General features: G+C 49.3%; 1 protein-coding gene across 1 annotated transcript; it reads right to left on the reverse strand.

Annotated features, from left to right (window-relative positions):
* Nucleotides 1-7,826: 7,826 nt before the first annotated feature.
* ZNF70 (zinc finger protein 70) lies at nucleotides 7,827-15,999 on the reverse strand. Its single transcript, XM_006908666.3, has 2 exons — nucleotides 15,983-15,999; nucleotides 7,827-13,112 (listed from the first exon to the last, which is right to left on the reverse strand). Exon 2 carries the CDS (start codon nucleotides 13,031-13,033, stop codon nucleotides 11,672-11,674), a length of 1,362 nt encoding a protein of 453 aa, XP_006908728.1. The 5' UTR covers nucleotides 13,034-13,112; nucleotides 15,983-15,999; the 3' UTR covers nucleotides 7,827-11,671.

The following is a 15,999-nucleotide window of genomic DNA, read 5'->3' on the forward strand; positions in this document are numbered from 1 at the left end:
CCATGCCCAGTGCAGTTCCCGCCCACCTTTGCCCCCTCCCTGTCAGTCCCTTAGGCTGGACCCCCTATGGGATCCAGGTTACTCCAGCAGCATCAGTTTTATAGGCTCTTAAATCTGGGTCCCACCTCGATTCCTCACCCAATGGCAGATTCAGAGATGTAAGAGGAGTACAAAGAAGACAGGAAGATAACTGTCATACGAAAGGCCTGCCAGGAGGCTCGCATACTTGACCGATAGGTTCTGAACTTCCCAGGAACCAAAGCAAAGAGGGAAATTTCTCTGAGATTAAACTAAGGCCTTTGCTGGTGGAAAATTGATGTCTCAATGCTAAGGCCAGACATCTTGTATCACAATTAAAAGTGTCCCAGATCCCCTGAGCCGTTCCCCTACTCGCAGCTCAGCTCTGCCCCCTGAGAGCAAAGGGAGATGGGATACTCTCAGGTGTGTGGCATGGAAAGGCACCTGCCCTCTTCTTGGGTGGTGGGGTAGTTGTGATGCATTAATTGTTAGAGACTATCCCCATCAGCTCATGGGGTCTCTCTGAGGATGAGCTCTTCCCAGGCAGGTCGTCTTTGGGGGGTTGGATGGGGTGGGGGCAGTGGCGGTGGGTCAGGCTCGAGTCACCATGGGCGGGGGGCTATGGAGGGGCCATGCTGAGGTCCTGGGTGAGTCTCTCCCTTGGCTTCTGCATTAGTTTCCTGTGGTGGTGGCTCAAAACGACACATATTTATTCTCTCACAGGGCTGGAGGTCAGAAACCTGAAATGGGTCCTACAGGCTAAAAGCAAGGTGTTGGCAGGGCCATGCTCCCTGCCTTTTCAAAAAGCTTCTAGAGGTTCCCGCATTCTTCGGCCCGTCTCTCGTCTCTCCAATATCAAAGCCGCTTGTAGCATCTTCACATCTCTCTCCCTTCCTCTCTGACCTCTGCATCCATCGCCACATCACCTCCTGCCTCTCTCTTTTGGACCCTCCTGCCTCTCTCTTTTCCATATAAAGACCCTACATGGGGCCACCTGGATCATCTCCCCATCTCAAGGGCCTTAATTCCATCACGTCTGTAAGAGCCCTGTTGCCATGTAAAGGAACAGGTTCTGGGGATTAGGATGGGGACCCTCTTGGGGGCCATAGTCGACTGACACAGCTTCATGTTTCAGTTCCCTTGGGGTCTGGGAAACCTTCTCCCACATTCCTCTCTGTTGCCACATCCTGCCCAGTCACCGGTCTGGGCCACTCCTGGGGCCTTTCCAGCCCAGGCGCAGCTCTCCTTTCTCTCTGGTCCCTTGTGGCTCTTTCTTCTCCTTCTGGGGTCATGTAGGAAGGGATATTGATTTTAGCTTTAGCTTTGGGGCATTTCTCCTCACTAGTCCTGGCTAAATGCTCTCCTGGTCTTACCTCCTGATCACCAAACTGCCCTTGGGGGAAGATCCTACCACCTACTCCAGATCTCAGCTCCTGACCCCAAGTACCCACTGCCTTCAGCACCGCTCATCCTAGCCAAGTCCACTAATTAGTCTAGCTACCTCCCTGAAGAGCTCCAAGCCCACCTGGACTCTGGTCCCCCACCTTGGAACCCATGACCTAAGGGGACATAGTTGTTGGGGCTGACGAAAGATCAAGGGGCCTCCGGTCAGAGTGGCTGGCTTCTTCAAGCCCCTTCCCCTTCCTCAGGGTCAGGGTCAGGGCATGTGGGGGAGGAGCCAAGAGAGGGTTCCCTCTGCCTGGGGACCCCACCTCAGTCCAGATTCTAGGAAGGAAGATCATTGCAGGGCTCACCATGCCTCACCACCGAAAGGGTCAGTCCCTGATAATGTGCCTGCCCCACCCACTCCCCATGTCTTGAGAATAAAGTCAGTGCCAAACCCCAAATACAAGGCTGTTCAGTATCTGCCCCTTCCCACTCCAGCTGCATTTTGTGGCCTCCACGTCCTCCAGCACTGAAAGACTTACATCCCTGAAGGGCCACACCTCCTCACGCCTCTGCACCTTTGCTCCTGCTGTTCTTTTTCCTGGGTCTGCTGTTCCCCCTGCTGACATGCCAGTCCATGCCCCGCCATTCGCTTCTCTGTAGCTGATTTGGGCCCCTCCAGAAAAAGGAGTGCCTGGGGGCTGAAAGGAGCTGCTCCAGGCATTTACCACTCATTCCTGTCTCCCCGTATCTCCTGGAGGCTGTCAGGAGGCAGCTTCTGTCACCACAGGATAGAATGAGGAATGAGGCTTTGTGCCTCAGCCCCTAGGGGGTTGAGTTGCAGCATGAACTGGGCTCCTCACCCATAGGGTGTCCTGTCTCCTGTCTCTTTGTCCTGCTGTTGCTGTCAGGGACACAAGGATGTGGTCCCTTGGCTGCTCTTTCTTTCTCTAAGATCATGAACTGGCTGAATCTAAAATGGGCTTGTTCCTTTACCTGTCCAGTCTCTCAGCCTTGCCTTGGACTTGACAACCAGGGCTGCTGCACAAGCCTGAGTCACCACCAGATGGTGGGCACCCAAGGGCAGGGGCTGCACATCCCTCAGTCCCTCAGAGGATCAGCTGAGCCCTGAGTGGGGCGTGGCTGAGCCTCTGGATGACTGCTGCCCAACTGTGGGGTTGTTCCAAGCTCTGCTCAGGTGTTACCTCACCTGCCACAAGAACAGTGACGCTGGCCAAGCGCTGCTTGAGGGAAGTTCTGCACTGATGTTTGATGTGCTCCACCTCCTGTGATATTCCGACCACCCACGAGCCAGTGCTAACACCCCCACACTTTACAGATGAGGAAACAGAGTTTCTGGGAGCTGAAGCAGTCTGCTCATCTCTCTCAGGTATTCAGGACTGAAAAAATGGTGGGCACCAGCCCTTCTCATCCAAGGTCAACCCAACGCCACCACGTCTTCCCTGATGCCAGACTAAGGAGGCTGTGCCGATTGGGTCCTGCAGGTGTTCAGGGCCACGTGGATGGTGGACACCCAGGCCTCTTGACCTGTGACAGCCCCCAAGGAGGCTGTGCCTATGAAGCCAGAAGAAGGTGCTGAGCACATGGATCCCCTGGGCCTCCAGAAATCTGAGGCATCTTTAAGGCTCTGTGGGGTGGGGGGACTAGGTTCCTCAATCTATATTGACTCAGTGGGTACAGGAGGCAAGCAGGAGGGGAGTCACAGACCCTCTGAGTCCAAGCACAGCAGGAGCAGGTGTTATGTCCCAGTTTCACAGATGAGAGTACTGAGGCTCTAATGCTGGAGCTGCCCAGGGTCACATGGTGAGTTGCTGGCTGTCCTGCCCCCCAGGCTCTTGCCATGGCTCCTCAGCCCTGCATGATGTCTCATTCATTCATTGATTCATTCACTCATTCAACAACTCTAGGTGAGAATGGCTGTGGGTACAAATAAATGGAGACGAGCTGCCCTGCAAGAGCTCACATGCTGCAGGGGACAGATCTGGAGACCACTGCTCACCCCCACCATTGTCATCAAGCTCCTGGGGTCAGCTCGCAGCCCAGGGAGCATCTGACGCAGCACGAGCATCTCCCCGTGTGGTGGATGCCGTCACTAGGCATCTCTCCAGGCTCATCCAGTCCCTTATGGACCCTCAAAGTTCCTGTTAGGGATGTCATTGACTTTTTCACAGAGGGTACGCTGACCGTGAGGGTCGTACTGGGGCTTCCTGCTTAGCTTAAAGCCAGGGCAGTCCATGGGAGTGATGACTCCAGGGCAGTGGGTGGGTCCATGCTGAGCAAGCCCCTCATGGAACAGAAGAGTGGTAGGTCCAGGGAGGGGTTTTGGCCTGCTCCCAACTTGCCTTTCTGTGTGACCTGAACAGATCCCTCCCTCCTAGGCCTCTTTCTCCTGGTGGCCAGGGATGGGGAGGGTATTGAGTCAGATAGGAGCAGGGGAATGTGGCTTCCTCCACAGCCACCTGAAGAACTAGAGCCCAGAATAGTATTTGGCAGAGAGGTCTGGGGGAAGAGAGGGGCAGTGATGGTAAGGGGGTGTCTGGCTCCAGCCTGTGTTTCAGGAGGACTCAGACACTTACCAGGAAACAGACAAACCAGAAATGGATGCCCCCAAATGATGCCCACTTCCCAACACAAAGGTCCAGGTTTTCAGATACCATGAAAATACAGGTTCCAGGAGTATCTACAGAACAGTCGAATGTCCACAATAGTGTCCATAGGTTTAGTGACACAAGACACAATGTGATGACAGTCACATCTCTTGGAGTGGGCTCTCCTTCACCCCCTCCCTCTGGACACATCAGCTTCTTCTTGGGGTCTCTGTGACCTCTTACCAGACTTTGAGTACCTCCTCTCCCCCTGGTTCATCCAAGGCCAGATCGTACATCAACCTCTTCCCTGTGGCTCCTGAGGGGAAAGTGTGGGAGGAACAGGGCCAGGCGGCCCAGGGCCCTGGCTGCACACACAGAGCATCCCAAACCAGCATCCACAGGGCCAGGAGGCTGGGTCCCCTCCAAAACACTGCTGTACCAAGTCCTCGAGAGGCACCTCCTGCAGAAGCCTTTGCAAGGACTCAAGGCCCAGTGTGGATGAGACCTCAGTGCAGACACTGCCCAAATCAAAGTCAACCATCTGACATCTCTTTTTCGAGCACATACTATGTGTGGGGACACAGCGGTGGGCAACACAGGCACAGCCTTGCTCAGAGCACTCACATTTGAGGAATATGAGAGTCAGCCCAATAGATAAGTGAATGGTGTCGTGTAAGAGACAGAATCCATGCAGGCAGCGTCCGGCAGGGGTCTCATGAGAAGCAATGTCTGAGCAGCTGGAAGTGACCAAGGGCCAGGAGGAGAACTGACTCGGGGCCAGGTCCCTGCAACAAGGATTGGTGGCTTAGGGCCTCAGTTTCCCTCTGTCCAGCTGGGTTGATAATGATGGAACATCACTCCCTGGAGGGAAGGATGGTCAGATGGAAAGTGGACATTTTGCTTGTCTCTGTGTTTGACTGTTGTTGCCTTTATTGTTGGGTTGCTCCAGCCCCAGCGGCCTAAGGCGGTGCAGGTGGCCTGGCAAAACTGAGTCCCTTATGCCTGAAATAACCAGAAATCCCAACCGGCACCAGCCCTGGCAGCAGGTGCCTCCTTCTCCCTAGGCTGGGGAGGAGGGAGGTGGCTCCAGTTCTGGAAGCTTCTACTAGCCCAGACGGAGAAGGGGTCCATGTCACAGCACCAAGGCCACCAAGCCCCTCGGCCCAGGTCTGAGCTGGGAAGGGTCTCAAGATCTTTTATTTTTCTTTCTCCATGTACTATGGGAGGCCGGCTCCTGCCAGCATCCTCACCATGGGTGCCTGAGAACATGAAATGATAACGTCACCAGTCGTAATCTTGAAACCGACCCTCTTCACTCTTACATGAACCAGTCTTCCCTCAAATTTCTGTTGAGCCCCGGCTCCCATCAAACAGGAATAAAATCAAGGAGGAGATGAGCTTTAGCCATTGTGAGGCTCTACACAAGGCCTGGGGTACCCCGGTCAGGAGTTAGGCTGTAGTAGATGAGGGCTTGGGCAAAACCATAGCTGGGGTGCTTGTGCAATCACTGTTTTTAAGAGATATGCAAATAGGCCAGGTGTGAAGATGATATAAAAGTGTAACAGTGGACCTTCTTTAATCTCTTATTCTCCATAAACCAAAAGGCTGGTCCTGATGCTAAACTTGGCCTTCTTCCCTGTTTCAACTGCACCTAACACCCAGAATACAGCACAGGACTGGGGAAGGGCTTGGTGGGGTGCCTTGGAAGAGAACTCCTCCTCTTGGGCGCATGCTCCTTCTGTGGGTGGAAAAGGGGTATCCCAGAGGGATGTTCTTTCTACCAGAGAAAGGCATGTTCGGGGAATGAGCTCCTCAGTGTGGTTGGAGCATGGAGGCCCTGGCTCAGAGAATAGGTGTCAGATCGGGAAGGGCCTGCGGGCTGGCTTTGACATAGGTGTAGATAGAAATCAAGGTGGGTGTTTGAGGAAGAGAATGAGCCTATCAGACTGCAGGTTAGAAAAATCACTCTGGCTACTGAGAGAATAAAGGCTGGCGGGAAAGTCAGGCCAGGGGTGGGAGGCCAGGGAGTAGTCTGTGCAGTAGGGGCCCACTGTAGCCCCAGGTGGGTATAAGCAGACAAGCGGAGGCGGTTGCATTAAATGATATTAAGTGCAAGACTTGTAGGGATCGATGAATGAAAGGTAGATGAGGAGGTGGCATTAGATTCCCGGCTTTGAGATCAGCAGATTAAAGGTAAAAACAGGCAATAGAAAGAGGGCTGAGACCACAGGAGATGCTGCTCTCTTTTCCAGGAGACACGGTAACGGACGTGAAGATTATGGCTGCTTTTGATTCCCTCTCTCACTTCTGGGGTTCCGGGAGCTAGAAGCCTAAGTGAGGCCCAGAAAGGAGAAACAAAGGTGCTTCCTGTTACCTATTGGGGGAGGAAGAGATAGCCTGGCTGAGGGTAGTAGCATAGTCAGTAGGGGCTGAGAGCCAACAAGACACTTCTGGGTTTGAGATTTAAGAGCCTTTCAAGTGTTTGCTGGCCACCGGCAGAGGGCACTCTAGACCTCAAAGGGTGATGACTGACAGGGACGGGGAGCAGATATGACTGCAGTGATGGATATCCACAAGGGTGAACGGGGCGTGGCGACAAACATTGGGGCATCTCCAGCACGCGCTCCCCCACCAGCATTCCGATGGCCTGTGCTGCGGGAGGGATGGCCCACCTCACGGAGCCCCAATTCCACACCCACGTGGCACCCTTCTGACTTGGTTTCCTGGGCTATCACATGAAGTTAGGGTTCCCCCCCGCAAGAAAATAATTTCTTTCCCCAGCCCTAGTAAATCAATGCATCAGCATTCTGGCAAATATACTCCTCTCATGTGACGTTGGCGACTGTCCACTCATCCCCGAGTACTGAGCAACCCTGAGCTGATTGAGGCCATTTGGTTTTCACCTTGGCCAGTGCCTATACCATCTGCCACCCTGAGAAGCCCTGGCAGCAACTGGCCAGGGCAGCAGCATGACATCCAGAACTGTCATTCCCCACACCGCAGGGTAGATATGACACTAAATCACCACACCTTTGCTAAGTCATTGGCCTGTTTCCCTACCTGCAACAGGGGTGGTCAGAAGTGACCATCTTCTGGAGCCTTTGCAGTTGTGACGGTGCTGTTACCCTACCATGGGAGGAGGGTAGGGGAGAAATTGCAAAGTTGAGGGGAGGACACGTCTAAGACAGTCAGGTGTTGGGGATGGAGGGTACAAGATCAGGGTCCCCACCTCTCTTCAAATGACTATAGATTCACTCTGAGAGGGTGAGATGGATCCATGATGTCTAATTTTTTGTTACATCTAGAATTTTTAAAAAGTAAAGCGCAATGTAATCTTCTGTTATGTTGTAAGAACTTTGGCAGTAAGAACAGAAAATTAAAGAAATACTTCAAAATATTAATAGCGTAATAATCATCTATGTCTTCAGTTGGCCACGCAGGTTTGTATTCCTTAGTTCTCTGAGCTCCACGAGGCTATGAGGTGGCATCATTTCTCCACGTTACAGCCAAGGATGCTGAAGCCAGAGGCTGTGACTTAAAGAATGGGCTCAGGACAGAGCCTGGCACGGATGAAGGCAGGGAGGATTGGGTGAGCCCAATGACAGACCTGTGGTCTACCCAGAAATGATACTCCACACATGGTTAATAACTCATAGGGAAGGAGGGGAGCAAATGAGCATGCCCTTCTTGGGTTGAATTAGTTAATATAAATTAAAATATTAAGGTGAACATAAATTATGCCTTAATTTAAACAATAATGCTAATGACAGAACTTACACAACAAGGAAAAGAATTACAGAAAGAATCAGAAAACAAAATCCAACAATTTGGTGTTTATAAGTTACAGATATATGGCAAAATATATACACAAATTTCAAATAAAATGCTGAGCTAAATAAACTCTCATGCAAATGCAAAGGGCTTCAATTATATTTTTTAAAGAGAAGTTTAAGCTATGAGCATTAAAAGAGGCAAAGAGGGCACTAAAAGGCACGGTTTTCAATATATCACTATTAAATATATATATATACCCCAAATATCATGGTATTTACTTATTGACAATTTATACCCTGCCTATTTCTCAAAAAGGAGTTGAGATAATTGCACAACTAACATAGCAACAACATACATAAAAGAGGAACAGTAATTAAAGATAAACAGAAATATATAAAGAAAACACAAAATCAGACTACAATTAGATCAGGTAAATGAGTGTTCTTAACAATTTTGGGGTCACTGAGCTCTTCCAAAATGTGTGGACTGCTACAGGCATCCCTTCCCATAACAATTCCTTCATGCACATAACCAAATAGCTTTGTCCAGTCCCTAGGGGTCCACAACCTTTAAAAAACCCTGCATGCTCGCAGACTCCTAGGCAGTATATGGACCCCAGGTTCAGAACTCTGAAGTAAACAAAGGTAAGAGAAAGTATGGATTTGAATAAAATAATTTAAAACCTGGTTAACAGACTTGATGAAGTAAAAACATATTTCTTGAGAGTACACAAACGCTTTATAAAAATATTCAGGCCCAAAGAAGTTCTATGGATACTTAGAAATGTTGACACCACAATACAATAAGAAATGACAGCAATGACTTAAACATTCGTCACTTGGAAATATATAAAAAATAATAACACTTGGGCTAAAAGGAAATTCCTAATAACAAAAAAAACTTATGGAGTGCAGAAAACTTCTAAGAAGAAACTGTAGACCAAAGTACCCACATTTACTAGAAATATTCAAAATGTAATTAATAATTAATCTTAGAAATGTAAAGTATTAAGGGGAAAAAAGAAGAAAGAAAAGAGTGGAATACATATGCTTTGATGCAACAATTCGATTACTAAACAAAATTGAGCTGGAGATTTAAAACACTCGACGGCATCTGCCATGAAGAAAAAAAGGTAAGACAACAAAAACAAAAGCAAACGACTAAATTCAAGGACGATTAAACTATTACCAGGGTGATCTCTTATAAGATTACACTGAGAACCTAAATAAAATGAAAGGAATCTCAATACATAATAACAAAACAGTGAAAGAAATAGAACAGAAAGAATTAGGTTCTGTTCACACTTCCAAAAAAGAGAAGTACCTGGTCTTACCACGCTTATGTGAGACTCTGTCAACCCTTCAGAAAGGGATCTTAATCTCATGTCACATAAATTGTGAAGGGGAAGAAAAGAGACGGGGTTGAGGGGAAGAGAAAGTGCATATTCCAAAATGTGAGAACAGTGTAATATCAGTTGAGAGAAGATGAAAGTGAGCAGAGAGGACATCTGGGTAGGGGCTGGAATGAACTACATGTGGCTATAAAGTGGGTAAACTAGATCAGCTAAAGTGGGGTTTATGTGCAGAAAAGCCCCCAGGGGTTGGTTTTAAGGAGAGTGGTGACATGTGCAAAGTGATGCTTAAAAAAAAAATCAATTTGGCTGGGGTGTGCAGAAGTCCACGGAGGGAGACATTAAAGACAGGAAACACGACTGCGCAACAGGGACAGGCATGGCCAGAGCTAAGATGGAATGGTGGGGGGGCTGCCAAGGAGGTAGATCTTGGAGGGAACTTGCTGTTCCACCCATGCCAAGCAGGAGTCTCAGCATTCTCTCCCCACTCCTGGTAAATGCCTGAAGACACTAGGTGTAGGCCACCTGCCAACAATGCGCGGGTGCCACGTGACCAGGACGTGGTGGTGCAACAGGTTCTGGTTAAATGTTTCACATACTCACACAGCAAAGAGAGGAACTGGACAGAGGTGATCTCTCCAGTCCATCAGACCTGTCGTTTTAAAATCTCTGGCTATCAAGCCCCACTTGCTCAGTAACAATTATGGCTCTCCTGTTTTTATTCATCAAAACTACATATAACTGCCAAGCTGAGCTTCCGATTAAGTGAAATAACCAGCATTACCACCATGGATTCATGGGATTCCAGCCATAAACTTTTGGAAAACTTCAAAATAGCTCAGACTGCCTCCTCCCACACTAGCTCTGAGGGATCCAGGTGAAAGCCAGTACTAAAGATCCTCATTGCGAGGACCTGGGACAAACACTTATCAACCAACCAGAGACGCCACTGCCAGAGTCCATTCCTGGGGGATTGAAACAGAACGGCCGCCTTCAAGCTCTACTCAGTCAGGGCTGGCAGCCTGATATTTGGGAGATGCTGGAACTGTATGGGTACCTAGCACAGGGCTCACAGCCTGGCTACGTGCTGGGACAATTATAACCACCCGGAGAGCTTTAAAACCACGCCACTGTGCCCACCTGTGGGGATGCTTATTGAATTGGTCCACGTGGGATGTGGGCTTGTTACTTTTTAAATAATCCTGGGGTGAATATCAGTTGGCAAGGTGGTGGTGGGAGAGACAGAATTACAGGAACATGGACCACACTGCCGCCACAGGGATGCTCAGGGTGGCCTCCGGAAAACATCACAGGGAACCCGCAGCCCCGGATGCAAGCCTGAGGAAATGAGAGAAAGCCTGGTATAATAAGGGCCTGCTCTAAGCACTGCCATTTTGGGAAGGCCTCTCTGGTCTGCGGGGACAGTGTCCCGGGGTGAGGCATGGATCATTCTTGGTGTCCGTCCTCAAATGTCAGTTGCCAAAACACTTTCATGTGTGGTCTCATTGTGAATGGGAGCCTTGCACCAACCTTTAGAGGTATGTGGCCAGGTCCCACTATTCCCATTTCATGGATGGGAAAACGGAGCCTTAGGGCTTCCTCCGAGTCACACAGGTAGGAGGGTCAGAACTGAGACTTGAACCTGGACCTCTGAGCAAATCACCCTGCTTCCAACACCCCCTGGCACTGGAGGGTGGAGATGAGGCCGCATATCCCCGAGACCAGAAACAGGCCCTGCTGACGTCCAAGGAATGCCATGGTCTCAGGGGCCTGGTTCTTGCGGAGGGGATACTCATAGAAGGCACTAATGCCTTGGATGCGGGCTGAGTCAGTCAGGCATCAAATGTCCTCTGGCCTGCAGGACCCAACCTCTACCCTCCTGTGAAAGAGACCACCCTCACTCTAATGCAGAACAGGATTAAGAGACCAAGCCAGGGACTTGCATCCTCACTCCCAACCCCAGAACTAATTCTCTCAGCCCTTCCTTTTGCTCTGTGACCTGTTTTGGTTGTCCCCACCAGAACCCAAGCCAAGTAGATTCCATTTTTGTGGCTGAGGTATCTACATTTTTGGATTTGTTTTTCTTTAGCTGACTTGGGCTGTGAGCATGGGTATTTCTTCTAAAATCACACTTCAGCGTGATGTTAAAGAGTTCATTTGCCATCTTCATGGGTTTAACTCAACTCTCTCCCTCTTATGTGTCTTCCTCTTCTGGATTCTGTAATAGAAGACAAAACTAAACCTCATAGGCTTGAAAGTCAAATGTGAGAATGAGAAAACTGAAGGCCAGCTCTTTTCAGGCGCACCTCCATTCTGGTGGCCTTCCTATCACCCCACCCTCACTCTCAGTAAACCTGCTGAGCTCAGGGCACCTGGCTGGGGCCACGAGGGGGCCTTGCTGCTGGTGTGAGTGCTCAGGAGCACCTAAGTTCAGCCCTGTTATCAGAGAGGTGGGCTGGGGCTTGTAGACAAAGTGATCAGGTGCGGGCTCCATCTGGGACAGGCTTGCAAGCTTTGACGTGAGCTCCTCCTTCTAGAGCTTCTCCCCAGCATGGATTTTCTGATGCCGAATGAGGTGTGAGCTTCCCCTGAAAGACTTGCCACATTTGTTACACTCATAAGGTTTCTCTCTGGTGTGGGTTTTATAATGCTCAATAAGAGCCGACCTGTGCCGGAACGCTTTGCCACACTCGTTGCATGCATAGGGTTTCTTCCCGGTGTGAATTCTCTGATGCTGAATCAGAGCAGAGCTGTGGCAGAAGGCCTTCCCACACTGGCCACACTCGTAGGGCTTCTCCCCGGTATGGATCCGCTGGTGCTCGATGAGGGAGGAGCTCTGGCTGAAGGCCTTCCCACACTTGTGGCATTTGTAAGGTTTCTCACCGGTGTGGGTCTTCCGATGTTCAATGAGGTTAGAGCTCTGGCTGAAGGCCTTTCCACACTCTTCACATTTGTACGGTTTCTTTCCGGTGTGAATCCTCTGGTGCCGAATGAGGTGGGACCTGTGACAAAAGGCTTTCCCACAGAGATCACATTCATGAGGTTTCTTTAGGGTGTGAATTTTTCGATGCTGGCTCAGGCCTGAACTCTGGTTGAAGGATTTCCCACACTCTTTACACTGATAAGGTTTTTCTCCGGTATGAATTCTCTCATGTTTTCTGAGACTTGAGCTCCGACTGAAATCTTTCCGACTGAAATCTTTCCCGCATTCCGTACACTCATAAGGTCTCTTCCCAGTGTGGGTTTTCTGATGTTGTGTGAGAGCCGAGCTCTGACGAAAAGCTTTTCCGCATTCTGGGCATTCGTAGGGCTTCTCCCCCGTATGGATTATCTGATGTCTGAGAAGGTGTGAGCTCTGGCTGAAAGCCTTCCCACACTCACAACACTCGTAGGGCTTCTCCCCAGTGTGAATCACCAGGTGTCTGAGGAGGTGTGAGCTCTGACTGAAGGCCTTCCCACACTCCCGACACGCATAGGGTTTTGCTGGTTGTGCAGTTCTGTGAGGTTCATTAGGTCCTGTGTCCCCCCTGCCCAGTATGTCACAATTATGATCACTGGGTTCTTCTCCACCATGGATTAACGGACACATACTAAGGTCTGATTTCGGGAAGAAGGTTGGACCGAATATTTCATCATCCTGAGGTCTGTTTACTGGGGGGATACTCTGATGCTGAACAGGGCTCGAGCACAGACTGAAATTCCTCTCATAGTCATCATGTTCCTCGTTTTGCTCCCCAAGAGGGATCTCCTTGTAGATAACGGCCATTTGCTCTAAACCTCTTTCCTGAAGGAAAGAGTCCCCCAGGTCCTCCTCTGGGAAAAGTTCTTGCTGCATCTCTAATCCATCTTCAAACACAAAGGTCTCACCAAGCTTGGATGCTGGGGGAACCTCCATTGTGGACCTATTATTACCCCCAATGACTGTATTTCTTGAAAGATATTTTTCTTTGAAATACACTTACTGTTCTCACAATCTGAAAAGAAAACAAGGGATATTGTCAAGCCAACAAGTATGTGCCTCTTTTTTATGCCAGAATCTATGGTAGATATAACAAAATAAGTATGAGACACAATCTTGCTCTTAAGATGAACCCCACTAGTTAGAGAAAAGTTCGATTTATCAAAAACAGCTGCAAAAAAAGAAAGAATCAAAAACCACACCATGGTGTCTAGATTCTAAAGGCTGAAGATGTTGCAAAAGGTAGGCCAGAACAGGAAGTGGAGCCACATAGAAAATGGGCATTACTCCACCTACTGTAGGATGTTGGGGAGGGGGTTTTGTTGGCAAAGAGAGAGAGCACACTTTCCTCCTACAGCTGTACCCCCTCCAGCCAGCAGGGTGCCCCAGTCAGAACCCTGAGAATCAGTCTAGACCTTCTTCCTCTCTCACCTGCAGGTCCTGTCCTGTCCATTTTCCGAGGCTTAATTGAAGGGGTTTCTACCTCTCTGTCCTTGCTGCCATTCTGCAGCTTAAGCCTCAGTGCGACTCCTCTAGGTTATTTCAATACTAACCTCCCAACTGGCCACCTGCCTCCAGCTTTTATTCCTCCCTCTAGTCCATTCTCTACATTGACACCAGAGTCAAATACCAAAAACACATTTCTCTTCTTAGGATCTTGTGACAGCCCAACTCTTTCACAAGGCCCTTCACATACAGCCCTTCCAGTACTGCCTGTCCAGCTCCATCTCCCACCTCTCCTTCCACACACTCCTAACTTTCCAGCTTAAGAACATTTGAGCTGCTGTTTTCCTCACCTACCAGGTCCCTCCACCTTCTCAGACTGCATATCCTTCTAGACTCAGTCCAAATGTCCCCTCCTCTCTCCACCCTCAGACTAAGGATCTCAGGCACACCCCCTTAGTGACCCACGGAGCATGGTGCACATGTCGATCACAGAACTCATCACCCTGGATGACAGGACTGTCCCCACCACTGCCTGCAAGCTCCCTAAGGGCAAGTACTATATGCCTTCATTTTGGAACCCCCAGCCTCCAGCACAACAGAATCATCTCGACACACACCATTTGTTGAATTAATACATGATTGAATGGAGGAAAATCCATTTGATTTTGTGCTAGACCTGATCGTCGCACCTGAACTTGTCACTCAAAGAATTTATTCTCTGGGAGATATAAATAAATAAAATAGACAAAAGCATGGCTACACCGGTTGAAGTGTTTGTTTTTTTTGTTTGTTTTATTTTTTTGTAGGAACAAGGAAGGAAGCTAGAACACCCCACTCAGCCCCCCATCCCACTGTGGTGGTCCCTAAGGACCCCATTCAGAAATTGGGTGTAAGCTAAAAGGAAACTCCTCAAGTACCATAATAACAAGAGAGTGTATTTATTGAGCATCTACTCTGTGCTAGGCACTACTAAAGGTTTTATAAGCATATCTCATTTAATCCTCAGAACTCTATACAAAGTTACTATTATCCCTACCCTGAAGCTTAGAGAGTAACTGGCTCAAAAACATATTAAACTAACCAGAATAGTCATGATGGAGCTCATTTCTATTTGGGAATCTTTTTAAATAAATTTTCAGCCAGTAGAAAGACCAGGTGTGAAAAAAGGCATGTATTCTCAAAACTTCTTTGCTCACTTCAATTCCTCTTACCTTCCTCTTCAGAGTCCATAATCTCCAATCCTCCCAATTCTCTTGCTGAACCTTATCACCATCCCCTCATTTTCACCCCGTCTTCCTCTTCTAGTTCCACTCCCTCCCTGTCTAGCTTAGACCCTCTCTATCTACAGTCAGTTTAACTATAGATGTCACTTCAACTAACTCTCTGACTAGCATCACGTTCCTTACCTTCTGCCCTGTTGCGACTAGCTGCTAATTCTTTCTCTGCCAATTCCTCCCCAAATGTTAAATGTTGCCAAGGAAAATCATATGACTGTGTATGGCACTGAGACAGATTTCAAGTTTCCACTTTCAGCTGGGACTTCAACACTCAGCTCTAGCATCTAATGACCTCCTTACTGCCAATCCTTCTCTTCTCAGTCCTCACTTCCCCACCCTTTCTGGCACTGCTCACCATTACCTCCTTCTCAAACCCTTCATTTCAGAGGTTGCAAATTGGCAGCCTGGGGATCCTGCCACAGACATGTTTTTGTCTGGCTCTCGAGTTGGGCTTTTCCTTTTTGTTTGACTAAGCTTCCAATATGGAAAACTCAGGGGGTTTCTGGCTTTTCTCTTAAGATGTGACAGTATGGCTCACCCCTTTACTAAACCCACCTTGCCTACCTGGATGCCTCAAGGTTTTGAGCTTGCTGGACAAATCACCCTACTGCCATGCCCCACTTTATTCCCTTGGTTTCTGAAAGTTACTCCCCCCGCCCCCGCAATTTTTATGCCCTTGGATCCCTCCTTCTTGGTATCTGTGGACTACAACTCTTCCTCTATTCACCTGTTAAATCATGGTGTTTCCAAGTTTCCCTCATTAGGGGTTTTCCATTCTCCCTATGTACCACCTACACGTTGAAGTCTCCACTGTTTTTACAAAGTTGGCAATCCTTCATCTGTCCCCAACAATGTTTTAAACATTTTTGAATCGAAAAACCAAAGGTCTGGAACCCTATGCTTCCAACCGCTCTCGGGCCTTCCCTGGCTTCTCCTGCATCCGTCACTCCATCCTGCAGGGAGCCTATTGAGCCTGGGCTTCCAGCGGACCCTCAGTCCAGTCAGGGTTTGCTGCCCGGAGGCCCGCGAGCGGCCGCAGACCCGCACATGCCGCCCGGACGGCGACGCCAGTGACCCAACATGCTTCCCATCGATGGAGATGTCCACACCCGCGGCCAATAGAGGGACAGGTGGGCACATTGACTGACGCGAAGCCACTCACCTGGGCTGGGGCGGGGC

This window comes from Pteropus alecto, unplaced genomic scaffold (genome assembly GCF_000325575.1).
Source record: "Pteropus alecto unplaced genomic scaffold, ASM32557v1 scaffold113, whole genome shotgun sequence".
In the NCBI taxonomy this organism is placed as follows: Eukaryota; Metazoa; Chordata; class Mammalia; order Chiroptera; family Pteropodidae; genus Pteropus; species Pteropus alecto.